Below are 16,671 nucleotides of genomic sequence, written 5' to 3'. Positions count from 1 at the left end.
GAGAGGGGCTGGCTAAACTGGTCACTGTCTTGAGTCAGCGGTTCTGTCTGGCCCTTCTCGTGTTACATGTAGTTCTGCGGCAGGTGTTAGGGCTTGATTGCAGGGTTGGCTTCTTTCTGATGTCTGGTTAGGCTCTTGGTGACTTTGGGGAGGTGTAGACGGGTGCAGTTTGGATTTTCTTCCTTTGGATCCATTTTATAACAGGCACCATGAGAGGTACCTTGGTTGAGGGCAGAGAGCACTGGGGCTGGAGTCCCAAAGACCTTGTTGTAGTCTTGCTTCTGAGCACGTCATAGCCCCATGAGTCTCAGTCAAGCCTCTGAGGCCACAAGGTAAATAAGGCACGTGAGCATGCCATATCTCATTATAAACCAGCCTCGAGGACCGTTGTCCTCCTTCAGAATCACTGAGGGGAGCAGGTTATAAGCCGGGTCAGAACGGCAAGACCCCTGCTGATAATCATTCTGTGTCAGTATGCCTAAAGAAAGAGAAGCCTGGTGTTCTATGAGGAGCATTTGTGCTCACCACTATTACTCTGCCTGTAGGAGCTCCTGAGACCCTCAGCAGAAGGGACCTCAGTGGTCAAACAGCCCAACCCCCTCCCTTTCCAGGTGTTATCATGTATGGCCGATCGTTCCTCATTCAGGATGGTCCATTGCACAGAGCTCTGGACTTGGCATCAAAGGGCCTGACTCAGCCACTGACCCACCTGTGTGACCTTGAAAAGGCCTTCAGCCCCTTTGGGCCTCAGTTTTCACCTCTATCAAGTGAGAAGACTGGACTGTAAAGCCCCTGAGGGCTCTTCCAGGCCTAAATCGATGATTCTTTGGAATGAATTGAAGTAGTGTGGGCTAATGGAATGAACAAATTGTGAGCTCCAGGTTTGGTACTTTCTCAGCAAGTCTGCCTCTGTGAGCCTCATTTTCCTCATCTGTCAAAATGGGTTGTCATGTGGAAAGCACTTTGTAAACCCCAAACACTGTAATAAAGTGAGTCTGTGGGCACCTTTGGACTCTCCTTTTCCTGGAGGCCTTCCCATAGAAACATGAGGACCAGAAATGCCTGACCAGGGGCAGACAGGCCACCCAGAGGGCCCAAGGTCTTGACCTAGACTTTGAACTCTCATGGTCTTCTGAAGTGCAGCCACACTGGTGGGTGGAGGTGGGAGCAGAGGGCTGGGCTTCACACATGGGCCATTCAGCCTTGAGAAGCTGAACCACCATTCGATTTGAAGAACCACAGATGGATATCTGGAAGGGACCTTCAAAGCTACCCAGTCCCATTCCCACATTTGACAGAAGAGACTGAGGCACAGAGGGATTTGCCCAGGGTCACACAGCTGTGTGTGTCTGAGACAGGAGTGAAACAAAGATCATGATCACAGGTCCAGCGTTCCCTATTTCACCCTGCCTCTCATAGTCTGACAAAATGGAACATTTCTCTTCAACACAGAATTCCCATTGATGCCAGGGGCCATTGAATTAGGCAGATGGGACCAGTGTGAGCTCATCCTTAGGAGGGCTGGGCCTCAGAGGACATGGATCCATTTGGCCTCCTTTGAAAATTGTTTCTGCTTTTCAAACAAAGCATCTCCCTGAATCAAGGGCCTGTCCTTTGAACATGAATATTTATCTGTTGGTGCTGCATGACTCTGAGTCATGAGATGCCAGAGACTATGAAGAATCCAAGCTGTGGGTCCCCTCAAGGGCAGTGGTGATGAGGGTGGTGGGTCTGAAAAACATTCCTGTGGAGAATCTAGGTGGAGCAGTGAATAGAGCACCGGCCCTGGAGTCAGGAAGACCTGGGTTCAGATCCGGCCTCAGACACTTAAACACAAAAAATAGCCGTGTGACCTTGGGTAAGTCACTTAACCCCAATTGCCCTCAAAAAACAAAACATTCCCTGTGAAGATGTTTGGTAAAGCATTGCAGATGATATCAGCAGAGAGATAGGGGGAACAGAAAGGAAATGGGGAAACAGAGCCAGCAAGAACAAGGGTCGGTGGTCACCCAGTCTCAGGAGAGCTGGAGGAAGGCCCCCACATGCTGAGCTCAGCCCCTGTGGGTAATGTGTGGGGAGGGCATGGGCTGCAGGTACCCAAGATGAGAGGGAATCATGGAGGAGCTGCAGCCTGCATGACTGGGGAGAATGCCCACATTCACGAGAGTCTGCTGAGTGCTTAGGTCAGATGTCTCATCTGTATGGCCAGTGATGCCATTCCTCCTCACGTTAGTGAAGATGCAGAGATGTATTGTCCAGAGGGGTCTCGGTCTGGTCAGGTTTGGGGTAGACTGGATGGGCTCCCACGTTCCTTCTAGCTCTGTGGTTCTGGGGGAAAGATCAGGGTAATCTCTGCATGTTAGTGAAGACTTTGGGTGACCCAGAGGTTAAGGAACCCCCTACTCTGCTGAGCGGCATCACATCTGTATGGTCTGATGCCACGCACATGGGGGTACTCAGTGTTTCTTAACTCTCCAGTTCCTGATTTCATCAAATAGTCAAGGCTGGATTTGTGACTTTTTCTGATCTTCCCCAAGATGGGGACAGCTCCATTACAGGAGGGCTGTGGAAGAAGAGGAGTATTATTATGAGTGGAACGGAATTAAATTTGCTGTCTTTGAATGTGATGGACAAGTATTTATTCTGTCTGTGTGTATAAGTGTGTGTGCAGATAAACAGATATCTCCAAATACAAAGACAACATATGCAGTGGGAGACTCTTTAGGGCCCTTCATTTGGCACCTCAGAGAGAAACCGAGAACATCAAGTCATTTACTATGTGATGAATTGGCCGGATTTGGACATGAATCATTGGAAACTCCTTTAGAGATGTTTTAAAAGAAGGAATATTAGCCAGGTGTGGAGATAACACACCTGTAATCCCTGCAGCCAGATGGCAGATGGTAGGCAGGCTGGTAGATGGCTGGAGCCCAGGATATCTGAGCTGCACTTGGTTAAAGCCAACTGGGTGTCCACACCTGAGAGTGGCGAGTAGGGTGGTGTGCCAGGCTGCCTGAGAAGAGAGTACTGATGACATATCAAAGTCCCCATGACACTGAGTTCCATGAGTGGCTGCTACACTTCTATCCTGAGCAAGATAGGGATACCCAGTCTCAAAAAAAAAATAATAATATTGCATGAAAGTCAGCCTTCTCCTAGCTTCCTTTTTGTTGTTGTTTTTGCTTTTTGGAGGGCAGTTGGGATTAAGTGACTTGCCCAAGGTCACACGGCTTTTTTTTGTGTTAACTGTCTGAGGCCGGGTTTGAACGCAGGTCCTCCTCACTCCAGGGCCGGTGCTCTACTCGCTGCACCACCTAGCTGCCCTTTCTCCTCGGTTCTAAATGCATCACCACTGAAAAATACACAAATATCGTGTTCCTTTGAGGAGATAAAGTGGGTAAATATACTTCTTGAGACAAGTGTGTTGAAGGACATGGTCAAAAGTCATCCAAGATGGACAAATGCAATCTGCATCTTTGGAGGGAGTACCCACATTGATGAAGTCACAGATCTGTCTAATTATCCGTCCAATTGTAGCAGAAGCATTTTTTAAACCTTCATCAGTTCTATCACTGAACTATGATGTAGGTTTCAGAATCATGAATGTTAATCCAGGCCCCCATGCCAAACTTGGCAAAGGGCCTTTTCTCTGTCCAGCCACCCTTAGAGATGCCCTTGAGAGATCCCCTCCTTCTGATCGGGGCAGTTGCACCAAAATTTTTTTGCAGCACCTTTTTTTGTGGGGTAGAAAAGAACTAGAAACAGAGCAAATGCCATTAACCAAGGAATGGATAAACAGTTGGTGATACCTGAATATGATGGACTATTACTGGTCCATGACAAATACTGAGTGTGATTAACACAGAGTATCATGGGGTGACTTAGATGAACTAATGCCCAGTGAAGTAAGAAGAATCAGGAAAAGAAACAGACCTAAAGATTGCCATGATGTAAATGGAAGGAACATGCCCATAAAAGGAAACCTAAACCCCATAGTTAGAGTGACCAAGCCTGCCTCACAAGAAGAGACAGAAAAATACCCTTCTCTCCCTTTCCTGAGGAAGTGAGGGTCTCCGGGGTGGGGGGAACACTGCATGTGGGGTGATACTAAGGTAATGCACTGGTTAGTTCTGAGGAGCTGATCTTTTCCTTCTCTTAAAATTCTTTGTTACAAGGACTGGCCCTCTGGGGAACAGGTATAAGAGGAATTTACTTGGAAATGAAGATGATGTTACAAAAGAGGTTAGTACATTATTTTTGCTCTTCTAGTTCAGCTTTTCATAAGAAAAAGGGGACAAACAGGACGATCTTATTTTTTTTTACCAGATTAAGAATACGCACCCACAGACATAATAACAACAGTTAACTGCTCATGATGACAATCACAATAGCTCACATTTACATTGTTTTAAAATCTGCAAAGCACTTTACACATGTTATCACATTTGATCCTTACAACAACCCAATGAGAAAGGTATCTCCATTTTATAGATGAGGACAATGAGAAAGGTTAAGTGACCTGCCCATAGTCACACAGCCAGAAAGTGTCTAGTAAAGTGGGATTTGAACTCAGGTCTTCCTGACCCCAAGTCTCCAGTCAATCCACTGTAATGCCCTCAGATGAATGTCCTTCTGAAAGAAGCTGGGATAATTCTTTGGGAAAGAGCACCTTAAAGATCATGTGATTCTAGAACACTCAAGTACTGTTTGAAAAATAACCGAATGAAAGCCAGTCCTCTCTGTCTTTGCCAATGCTCCCCCATACTTCATACATACTCCATACTCCACACCCAGAAAAGTGACAGGATTCCAAAAGGATTCAGCCACTGAATAAACTTTATTAGAAATAAATAACTCTCCATGAGACTCAGTGTCTCTGTGCTGGAGGACACAGTCCCCCTGGCATCTGTTCCGTCTTCCCTTGGGAGACGCTTAATTCTCTGGGAAAGTTATTTTTTTTTAAAGCAATTGGGGTTAAGTAACTTGCTCAAGGTCACACGGCCAGTTATTTCTGGGTGTGGTGCTGAGTATCTGAGCTCGGATTCGATCCAGGTCATCCCGACACTGGAGCCAGTGCTCTTACTCGCTGTGCTCCCTGGCCGCCCCTCGGGAAAGTTATTTTTGATCCTTGGCTGAGGAGGGCCAGAGAACGGCACAGAATCTCATCCCTTCTCCTCGGGTTGTACTTAATCCAAACAGATGCTTCTCATCCACAGGTCACTCAACAAAGGCTGCAAGGTTTGTCATGAGTCAGGTAAGGCCTGGGTTTCAAAGTCGGGTCCAGAAATGCTGCTCGTTGCTGCACTCTGTGACATCGACCTTCGGAACCGGTGTTGACTCACTGTTTTCATAGGCAGGGTTGTCATAGAAGCCATTTTTGCCTTGTCCTGAGTAATCTCTCCTATTCGTGGGGGGCCAGCTGGGGTCCTGCGCTAGCTTCCTCTGCCATTTTCGATACTGACTCTTTGAGTGCACCCCCCATTTTTTCTTGATCAGCATCCAGAACGCTCGGTTCTGAAGGATGGCATCCTGCAAAGTCAAGGGCATTTATTGATACTGAAGAAGGAAATAAGTCATACTCACCATTACCTACCCCCTTTCTCCCTCATGTGGAGAATGTCCCTCAACCACCCTTCCTTCCCCCCTCACCCTGTGAGACCATCCAAGATATCAGCCTCTTATTTTAGGATTGTTGAGGGAGTTCTCCTTTGAAAGACACTCCCATGACTGTCTCCCTGCCTCCTCTCCCTCCCCACCCCAGATGAAACAGTTCATTGAATCTCAGAGTTGGAAGACCCCTCATTGGTCCAACCTGGCTAAGAATTGGCCCTAGACGTCCCTTGATGATCCAGTTAATGAGCCTCTGCTTGGAAACCTTTGGTGAGGGGAAAACCACTGCCCCCAAAGACAGCTCTGTCCCTGCAGGCTTTGCTCTTTCCCCCCTCCTCCCGGCCAAAGAGAAAATGCTCAGTCTCTCCGACATCCATCCATGCCCCCCTTCAAATACTGGAATACTCATGCTCAACCAAGTCTTCTCTTCTCCTAAGTTAAACAGCCACAGTTCCTTCACCTGATCCTAACCTGGTATGGGCACAAGGCCCTTCACTGTCCTGGGGACTCCCCTTGTTTGCTTACTGGGGTGTTCTTAATGAAACTTTAGGGAACACTGGTTAGGACTTCAACTTTGTAATGTCCAATATAACACAACCCAGACTAAATAAGGAAGATAATCTTGGTTGAGATGGAGAATTCTCCCTTCAAATCATGGATGAAAGGACTTTGATTGTTCCTCACCCACTCCAATCCACAATTCTATAAACTCTTAGAAAAAGTTTGTGATCCCATACTTGGTAAGTCCAGGTCTCAGGCTCATCATGGTCTGGTTATGTCCACATCATGCTACCATAGCTCCAGTCTTCTCTTCTGCTCAGAACTTAAACTCCCACCCCTGGGACTCCAGGCTCTGGATGGTGAGCCTTCGCATTATCTAGGTCTGGTGGCAGCCCACTCTCCCACGTTCTGGCCATCACCTTGCCCCCTTTTCCAACTCTAACTTCATCTTATGTGCGTCTCCCCCATTAGAATGTAAGCTCTTTGAGGGAAGAAACTGTTTTCTTGCTCATTTTCCATCCTCAGTACTTATCACAGTGGGTGGCACAGAGTAAAGCTTACTAAATTCTATTCATTCTTTGCTAGGAGACAGACTCCCTTCCCTCTTGTATTCAATCTTTGGTGTCTCTCTTTTCTTTGAAAAATAAAAGTTACAAGTTTGACTTTAGAAAAATTGGAATTGAACGCTGGCTCTGCTACTTACACACTAGCTGTCTGACCTTTACCACCCTGGTCCTCAGCTTCTGCATCTCTAAAATGAAGGGGGTTGATAAGATGACCTCTCAGTTCCCTTCCAGCTTTGAATCTCATGACCCTATGAACATTTGTCTGTGAACGGAAGAGAAAAGAATCGGGACAGACCACAGTGTGGCCATCAACTTGCGTGAGTAATGTCGCCCTGTCCTTCTGAAGAGGAGGGGTAGTAAACACGCCAGTTTAGTGTCAGATGTGCCAGTTTTCCCTTTAAACTCCAGCTTCTGTCCCATTGTGCTGAACTATGCACAGCAGTCCTAGCTCCCAGTTAAATGTATGCCCATGCAGTGGGAGTATTGGTACTCTAATAATCTTGCTTTCTTCGCCACTCTGGCTGGGGAGGTTCAGCCTTTCTCCAGGTAGCTAGGTCTTTCCTGATCCCTAATTTGGCCATGCTTCCCTCCTTTGCCCCTCCCTCAGCCTCCTCTGAAATCACTTTGCATTAACTTCACAGAGATTTTTTCAGCTTATTTCTCTTTGTATATCATTTCCCCAAAATAGACTGTAGGCTTTTTGAAGTTAGGAGCTGTTTCACTTTGGGCTTTATATCCCCAGTACCTGGCACAAAGTAGGTATTTCATAAAGCTTTGTTAGATTAGTTGAATTAAATTGAAGTTACTCTGAGATTTTCAAGAGAACCGTCCGTGCTCCCTAACCCTGAAATTTCAGCACAGACCTTTAAAGAAACTCATCCCACAAGAACACAGACCACTGGTGAATAACTTTGTCAGCTCAGAACAAGGTCTTGTATCTCCATTTGTTTTTCCTTTTCCCCAGATCCTGGGCTCACCTCCACAAAAAATGCCACACAGAACTGGACGAGCGATGCTGCAAGAACTGAAATCCTCCACGTTGTGACCGTTGGGATGAGCTGTTCGAAAAGGGTAGCATGTCTCAATGTTACAAGTTTGTCCCACAACAACCATTCATGTTTATGGAGTGTTTCAAGACAGAGCTGTAGCTAGCAGGAGGTCAACGGGGCTCTGTCCCAGGCCCACCACCTCCCTGGGGATAAGGGGGAATCCTTCTTTTGCACAGAGACTTTCATCCCCACCCATAGCTGAAGCCTTCTATAAGCCCATGCTACCCTTGTTCAATGGTCCCAGCTATACCCCAAACCCCAGGGCCCTATTACAGTGCCCTTCTTCTCAGGGGGCCCTTTCCACCTGAGTGCAAGAGTCAAGTTACTGTTCCATGCACCCAGATGTCTAAATCCGAGGACAACTGTTAATTTTGCCACCTTGCCCTCCCCTCCCCCAGTCCCCATTTCCCATTCAACTGTTTTTGCCCTAGATGAAAAACTCCTAATTATAGTGCTGCTCGCAGGTCACAAAGCACTTTCTTCAGAGCAGCCTTGCAAGGTAGGCATTGTACCTTGATTACCCCGATTTTATAATGAATGATGTGTTCAGGGTCACATAGCAATCTATGTCATAGGTGTCAGGCCTCCTAACTCCAAGACCAGCGAGCCTGCCCTATTCTGCGTGGACTCTCTATTACACCATAGGAAACCTTACATGATATCACTCCTTTTATGTCTTCAAAGCTGAGGGGAAATAGCATCTGGCTGTTTTCCACAAAGCAAAGCTTGAGTCTTGTTACTGAACAACCCAGGCTTGAAAAGTTAGATAGTGGAATGAACATATTGTTTTATAAAAAATACTTTTCAAGTGTCTTAAATGCAAGTTCACCTGAATCTGCCACTTTTATTCAATAAAAGTCCTTAATGTTTTGCTCCCTTAAAAGCACAATACACATACAAAAAGAACAAGGAGTGTTTTGAGATCCCCCAGATACGATCAAGGGAAAGTAACACCCAGAAGTGCCACCAGGTGGCAGGGCAGTTCTATTGTCCTTTGATCTCCACTGGTCAGCATGGTCAGCAGCTGTGGGCGAGGACTCAGGGGTGTGGGTTAGGGGGACAGGAAGAGGTTGGCCTCTCTTGGGTCTTCATGCCAAGCAGCCATTGAATGCCATCCCTTCCTTCTCTTGGTCCTTTTCTGAGTCATTTCAAAGCCTTGGGTTGTTCCCTGATTGGTTTTATCCAAATGGAAACATGTCCTTTATCTCACTTGTTCGATATTGTAAAAGGAGCACAAGAATGAAGAATGTAAGCCTCTTGAAAGAGACTATTTCATTTCTGCCTTTGTATCACACGTACCCACCTGGTGCATCGTGGGGGCTCAGTACATACATCCTTATTGAATTGAAGAATCATTTGTGGAAGGGAGGTCTGAAAAAGCATCCAAGGAGAATCCAGAGGCTCATTGCCTCTTGCCACCCCGCTGTGATAACCCAACACTGTAGGATTCCTTACTCCAGGACTCATCATCTTTGTCTTGCTTATTTTGTTAAACTTCTAACTACCCTTCCTGCCATTAGTCTTTCCCTACTCCATGTTCCAGGACTTCAAACCATAAGCAGGAGATTAACCAAACACAGTCCTTCCCACAGACACATGGATTTTCCAATATCTTTTATTCCATCAGTAGAATAGAAGCTCCTTGGAAGCAAGAAATACTTTTCATTTTTGACTTTGTATCTTCAGTGCCTTGTACAATGTACTTCCATGTAGTAAGGACTTAATAAATGATTTGTAAATTGAACTGAATTGAAATCTATTCTCTGCAAGTCACTGTGCTGGAAGACATCATTCTTCGTCTCAGAAGTCTTCCCTGTCTTCCTATTGCTGCTAGCACAGTCTAAACCACAATTGGTGGCATTCACAACTTTCCCCCGGCAGCTATCCTAACCCTATGTCCTACCCATCTCTCCTCCTCATTCTTTCTGTATCCTCATTCTTCTCCCAATCACACCATCCTCATATTCATCACCTCCACAATTTTGTATATGAATGTCTTATCTTCCCAGCACTTATCAAAGGCCATGCTTTATACCTCTCCAATTCCCTCCCCCCCCCCCAATGCCTAGCATGGTCTCAAATACATAATCTGTGCTTTTGAAACACCTGGACCAAGCTGTTTGCTTCAGATACACTGTGGGTCAAAAACAAAAAAACAAAGCAAATATAAAAAAACCTAACACATAAGTACTAACAGCAAAAAACTGGGGCAGGCGGCGGGGGGGAGGGCGGACTAGACACAATACAATTAGTCCAGGATGTAGAATTCTGCCCTCCCTACCCCTCCCCCCGCACACACATAGTTCTGCTGATTTTCCTTTTAAAATGATGATCAGAAACTGAGTTCCTGATTTGGGGAGAAAGAAACTGCAGCCCCCAAAGGCAGAAATGATTAGTCCAAAGCCATATAGCCAGTACGTAGTAGAATCAAGATTTGAATCCAGGCCTGATACCTATATGATTGAATGTAAGTATTTATGAAAAGATCAAGCAATAAATAATCATTGAAGAGAATGGTGAAGTTGGGGGCAGGCAAGACAGAATATATAATGATAATGGCTGGACAAATGTCCTCTCACAGGTCCCTGGGATGGCTCAATGTTTACAGTTGGGTTGAGTACTCACCTCCATTCCACTGTATATCACTGAAATGTCAGCAAACATGATGAAGATAGTAACACCGAGGGCAGCAATCAGCAGGAATGAAAAGAGATCTGAGGGACACAGACAGAGGTAACAGGGTTACTCTGAGAAGACCCATCATGGGCACACATGGTAGAGTCAAGGACTGTTCAGTAAAGAGCTAGTCTGCTGTTGTGATGACTTTTCCTTATCTTCTGGACATCATGCATGCTTTAAAATGTCTCAGGATACATACAAATACGTAAAAAATGAGAAAGTCCTTCTGAGAAACAATTTTCAAGAAAAAAAGAAGCAGAGCATCTGTAAAAAAGAAATGTGACATTCCAAATCTATGGGGAATTGACCCAAAAAGATAAGGCCATGTGCCATTCTGTAAAAACTAAGTAGAGAAAGAATGATAACAATGTATGAAAGAAAAAAATACATACCAACAACAGCTACAGGATAGACTGTGCCAAATTATTCATAAGAGAAAAGCAAATTAAGACAACTCTAAAGTTTTACTTCATGAACATCAAATTTGCAAAGATCACAAAAAACAAATTGTCAATGTTAGAGGAACTGTCAGCAGACAGGAACACAGATTGTTGGTAGCACTGTGAATTAGCCCCATTACTCTGGAAATAGTTTAAGATTATGTGAAAAGTTGCTAAATTATTCATAGTCTGTAACCCAATGATTCTCTTACTGGATTAATAGCCCCAAGGAAATCAATGGCAAAAAGGTCCACATGCATGCCAAAATATTCAAAGCACCACTTTTTTTCAACAGTAAAAATCAGAAAATAAAATGGACATTCACTAATTAGGCAACGACTGAACAAATGTCAGTGTATAAATATAATATACTATGAAGTCATAAGTGAGACAAATCTGGGGAATTCAGAGAAGCATGAAAAAATGTTTGTGAACTGATGCAAAGTGGAAAAAACAGAAGAGAAGAAATTATACTTGAGCAATGTTCAAAAGGAAATTTGACTACTTGGAAAAGTAGTGAGTTCTCTGTGGAAGTCTTGGGGGAGGGTCTGGAGAACTACTTATACATGTTAGTTGGACGAAATGGCCACCTTTTAACTCTCAATAATCCTTGATTTTAAGCTATGATTGCAATGATGTAAGTGTAGAGGACACCCAAAGTCAACAGAATTCAGATAAAATATTAGACATGGTTCCAGATGACTAAAGGTAAAACATCCTTTCTCTCTGTTCAGACTTGGTACCATAGGCATATGAAATGTTATTTGACCTCCCATTAATCTATCAGAGAATTTGTTTTAATGTTTTCTCTGTATTAGGGGAAGTATTATGTAGATATTGAGTGATTAGGAAAGGTTTCTGTATAAAGGCCTGAGACCCAAGACAAAATAAAATGAACTGATTCACATTTATAAAACTGAGAACCATTATTCAACAGATAAACGGTCAAAGGATTTGAATAGGCAATTTTAAAAGAAAGAAATCCAAGCCGACAAATATCTTGGGGAGATGTTACAAATCACTAAGAGAGAAATGTGAATTTAAGCATATTTGAGATTCTGTGTCACACCATTCAAACACACAAAGATGACAAAAGCAGAAAATGATGGAGGGATTGTGAGAAAACTGGCACAGCAAGGCATTGCTGGTAGAGCCACATTGGAAAGCACTTTGGAACCATATCCAAAATGTTACTAAACTGCATGTCATCACTGACCCAGCAATACCACTACGAGGTGTATACCCACAAAGAAATTGGAGGAAAAATAACAGCATATATTGGCATATAATTATAGCAACTCTTTTCATGGCGGCCAAAAACTAGAAACCAAGGAATTGCCATCCTCTTGGAGAATGGCTAACTACATTGTGATATTCAAATCAAATGTGTCATATGAGACTAGGCAGACCTCCATGAACTGATATGTAGCAAAGTGAGCAGAAACAGAAGAACATTTCATACAATGACAACATTAGAGAAAAAAACAATCTTGAAAGAGTTGAGTACTTTGTCAAAACAATGAGAATCCAAAATAATGAAGATGAAACATATCACTCACCTTCTGCCAAAGAAATGAGTTCAAAATGCAGACACACACACACACACAGATTTTTGGTCATGGTTAATTTGTAAGGCCGAATTGCATAGTTATGGGTTGAGAAGTTTTGTTTTGTTTTGTTTTCCCCAGTGGTGAGAAGGTGTAATGGTAATGGAATTTGAAGATCCCCTTGTATTGGTAAGCTAACAGGTACTTAGCACTTGATTTGGGGTTAAGATTTAAGACCCAGAGTCTGTGAAAATCCCACAGTGGGATGGACTTGCCGATGTGACGAGAGGGGGTCGAACAGGGAGGAGCTGGTGTCATGTATGGGAGAAGCCCAAGAGGAGAGAGGGCAGAAGAACTTTTGGGAGCAGCATCATGGAGGCAGAGGGAGAGAGAATTTCAGCCTAAGCTTCCCAGATGGCTGAGGGCCAGTTGGAGCTGCCCGATCTTTTGAGAACTGCCCCCCAGAGCTGCTGAGAACTTGGAGGCATGCCTGTGGTGCTGGCAATTTGTCTGTCCGTTTCGACGTTACTTTACAGATTCATTGGTTGATAGAGGCCCAGACCTTGTTGTTGGATCTAGGTTGGTTTCATAGGCAGAGAGGGAATTGATGAGGACACCAAAAATGTGCATGCATGTTACTGTGGCTTGTTAAGCTTCCTCCCAGGAACAGAAACTGCTGAGAACTTTCCTCAGGTCAAGATGAAGAAAAGACCTCTCCTGGGGTACTGAATGTTGTGATGGATGATATTGTAACCCAGTTGTGACCTAGGGGTGGATGGCCCTTGTGCTCTCCACTTCCCCTTGAGAGGGTGCCTGGTGGTGACTGAGGATGTTGCAATTCAGTTGTGATCCAAGGGTGGAAAACTTTTGAAATTTGTATTTGTGACCAACCAAATGGACGTGCTTTGTTTATGATTGGAAACTAATCTCCACTCAAGAGGAGAGAAGACTTTGAGATTGACTAAATGAATGTGCTATCCAGAGGTGGAGTACTTTGACCTTTGTATTTTGTGATTGAATTGAGGGCTTATTAAATGATTGAGTTACTTTGCATTTTGATTTTCTATGAATGTTTTTCCTTAATTTGTTACTAAATGAATGGAGAGTTACTATGCTTGTAATAAGAACCTTGGAAATTGCTTGTGCTTGGTGTTACAGAGGGGGGAAGGTGTAGTCGAAAGGACAGATAAATTTAAAATGCTTCTTAATTGAAAAAGTTAAAATAATATCCTATTTTTAAAAGGGTGGTTGTGTCAGAACCAAAATGTATAAGAACATCTAAAAAAATTGGTGAGGGTTGCATCTCCTTGCCATTGAACACTGACCTTTTTGCATAGTTGAAATTGACAAGAGATGTTGGCAGAGGTGGAATTGACAAGAAATGTTGCAGAGGTGAAATCAACAAGAGATGTTGGAGAGATGAAATCAACAAGAAAATTCTGGAGAGGTGAAATTGAAAAGAAATGTTGCCCAGGCAAAATTGACAAAGAGATATTTCATAGATGAAATCAACAATTCTGATTCTGTGTCCAAGACTCTAACCATCACCTTACCAGAGGTGAAGCTGACAAGCCTTGGCACCATGTCAGATATGGGAGGTGAGAGATAGTAAGGAATCTAGGATAATTAGGGCTAGGTTAGACCAGATGACCTCGAAGATCATGTCCATCTCTATAGCTGTAACCCATGATCACCTTGTCTATTAATCTACAAGTCTCCCCACTCACCAAAAATTCTCCAGGGGACCGAGATTCCACATCCTCATTTCCTATTTTAACAGAAACTCCTGCTTTAAAAAAATATATTTCCCCTTTTTCCTCTGGGCCTGACTGCAGAAGAGGTGGTCCAGTAAGCATTTGGAGAATGAATATTTTAAAGTATATATATATATATTAATGATAATGATAATATATCATTATATATATTATGATAATAGCTGACATTTATAAAGTGATGAAGTTTACATCCATTATCTTATTTGAGACTAAGAATCATCCTGTGAGGAGGTATTATAGCCCCATTTTACAGATAAGGAAACAGAGGCTCAGAAAGTTTAAATGTTTTAGTACTATCCCTAATTCCCCTTTAACTAACTTATGTTGAATGATATTTGGTATTTATTCCACTTATATTTATAGATGGACTTGTCCCCCTGACAATTCCTTGAGAGGAGCAGGGATTGTCTCATTCTTAGTCTTTGTGACACCCAAACCCAGTCCTGGCCCTGTCTGGTATGTAAGGGGAACTTAATACATATTTGTTGATTCATTGATGCTTAATTGATCCATCAACGTTTCACAGATAGACAGTTTCAGGGGAGGGATACTAACCTAACCTTTTCCTGACTGGAAGTGGAGAGTCCTTCCTTCTAGACCAAAAAACCCTACAGCTGATCTGTACATGCCCTCAGTGGGACAGACATGAACCGTGGTGAGCTTGCTCCAAATCTCCCAACTCTTGCCCACCAGTCCTCATGCCTTTCCTAAAGTAGAACAGGTTGGGGCCAGGTGTAGTACACAACAAATAGCAACAACTATGTTATTGTCATCATCTTACTCTCACATTCACATAATTCTGTTTCAGAAACTACACGTGTGTGTGTGTGTGTGTGTGTGTGTGTGTGTGTGTGTAAAACTTTATCCCTACCACAACCCTGGAGTGTAAATGCTATTAGTCCCGTTTTACAGATTCATACACTGAGATTGACAAAGGAGAAGTGATTTACCCAGGGTCACCCAGAGAGCATAGCTTGGGGGTAGGATCCAAACTCTGGCCTTTCTGATTCCAAGTTCAAGACTCTAACCATTACTTGACCAGGCTTCATTCCTACCCTCTGGCCTAAAGGAGCAGCCTCATAAATCTTACCTTCCAGCCCCTTATTCTTCAAATACCTTCCCTCTGAGATCTCACCACACTTTCCACATCACTTATGAGATGTGAAGCCCTGAATTGAATCCAAAACTCTCGTCAGGGCTTCACCAGTGTAACATGCCCTCCAAACCCCCCACCCCCATCATGGCTTTATTCACCATCCCTGTAACTTTCCAAACCCAGATACCTCCAGCTGACTACTGCTTTTGGGTGTTGCTTCTCCCCTGGAGCAAGAATTGTCTTAATTGTGTGTCCATATTCAGATGGCTTCGTACAATATGTCCCTCACAGTTGGAGGGACCCTTGGTTTGTTGACACTCGCTCCTTCAAGGCCCAGGTTAGCTGACATTGCTCTATGAGAACTTTGCCCTCATGATCCTTCCCTGCTCCAGTCTTTCAGGTCACTCTGACCATTTTTAATTACTTCTTTTTTTTTCTTTTTTTTTTTTTTTTTTTAAACAATCAGGGTTAATTAACTTTCTCAAGGTTTCACGGCCAGTTTTTTCTGGGTTTTGTGCTGAGTGTTTGAGCCCAGGACTCGATCTCCAGGTCGTCCCAACACTGGAGCCAGTGCTCCTACTCGCTGAGCCACCTGGCCGCCCCTAAGCAATTGGGGTTAAGTAATTTGCTCAAGGTTACACGGCCAGGTGTTTCTGCGTGGGTGCTAAGTGTCTGAGCCCGGGATTCGATCTCCAAGTCGTTCTGACACTGGAGCCAGTGCTCTTACTCGCTGTGCTACCTGGCCGCCCCTTTTAATTACTTCTTAATTGTAGTAAAGTAATTTTTGTATGTCTCATGCCCGTATTAGATTGTAAGCTCCTAGAAGGCAAGAATGATTTCTGTTTTTATCTTTGTATACCCAGCAACTGAAAGAGAACCTTTGATAAAGTAGGTATTTTGATGGATGTTTCCAAAATTAAATTGAATTGTGGGATGAGAGGATTGCCACACCAAATCACTGGCTCAAGCCCACAAACTCAACAATGAGTGCTCCTCTGTGTTTTATTTTAGAAAGTCTGTCTATAGGGGCAGCCAGGTGGCTCAGCGAGTAAGAGCACCGGCTCCAGCGTCGGGATGACCTGGGGATTGAATCCGGGCTCAGACACTCAGCACCCACCCAGAAACACCTGGCCGTGTCACCTTGAGCAAGTTACTTAACCCCGATTGCTTTTAAAAAAAAAAAGTCTGTCTGTCTGTCTGTGCACATGAATGCTTCTGGGTTCTGGGCTCTGGTCCAGGACTTCATGGCTGCCACCAGGTCTTACCTGAATGGGAAGACTGCCAGACATTTGAATCCATTAAGATGTTCATGCCTGCTGCTTACACACAGTAGGTGCCCAGTAAGTGTTCATGGACTTTAATTTAGCTCTTGCAAGAATTAAACAAAATAAACACATTTTTTGCCCAA

At 43.9% G+C, this 16,671-nt stretch overlaps 1 protein-coding gene across 1 annotated transcript in view; it reads right to left on the bottom strand.

Annotated features, from left to right (window-relative positions):
• Positions 1-5,188: 5,188 nt before the first annotated feature.
• ATP13A5 (ATPase 13A5) overlaps positions 5,189-16,671 on the bottom strand; it is a 118,978-nt gene continuing 107,495 nt past the window's right edge. The window contains exons 28-30 of the mRNA XM_069083295.1: positions 10,352-10,440; positions 7,655-7,735; positions 5,189-5,529 (exon numbers count right to left, since the gene is read on the bottom strand). Of these exons, the coding sequence (XP_068939396.1) occupies positions 5,269-5,529; positions 7,655-7,735; positions 10,352-10,440 (431 nt within the window). The 3' untranslated portion in view covers positions 5,189-5,268. The remainder of the gene's footprint in view (positions 5,530-7,654; positions 7,736-10,351; positions 10,441-16,671) is intronic.

This window comes from Petaurus breviceps, unplaced genomic scaffold (genome assembly GCF_028583685.1).
Source record: "Petaurus breviceps papuanus isolate PSGF00001 unplaced genomic scaffold, PetGlider_PUasm1.0 173, whole genome shotgun sequence".
Lineage (NCBI taxonomy): Eukaryota > Metazoa > Chordata > Mammalia > Diprotodontia > Petauridae > Petaurus > Petaurus breviceps.
The sequence above is the reverse complement of the archived record's forward strand: the minus strand, read 5'-3'. Positions and strand labels throughout refer to the sequence as shown.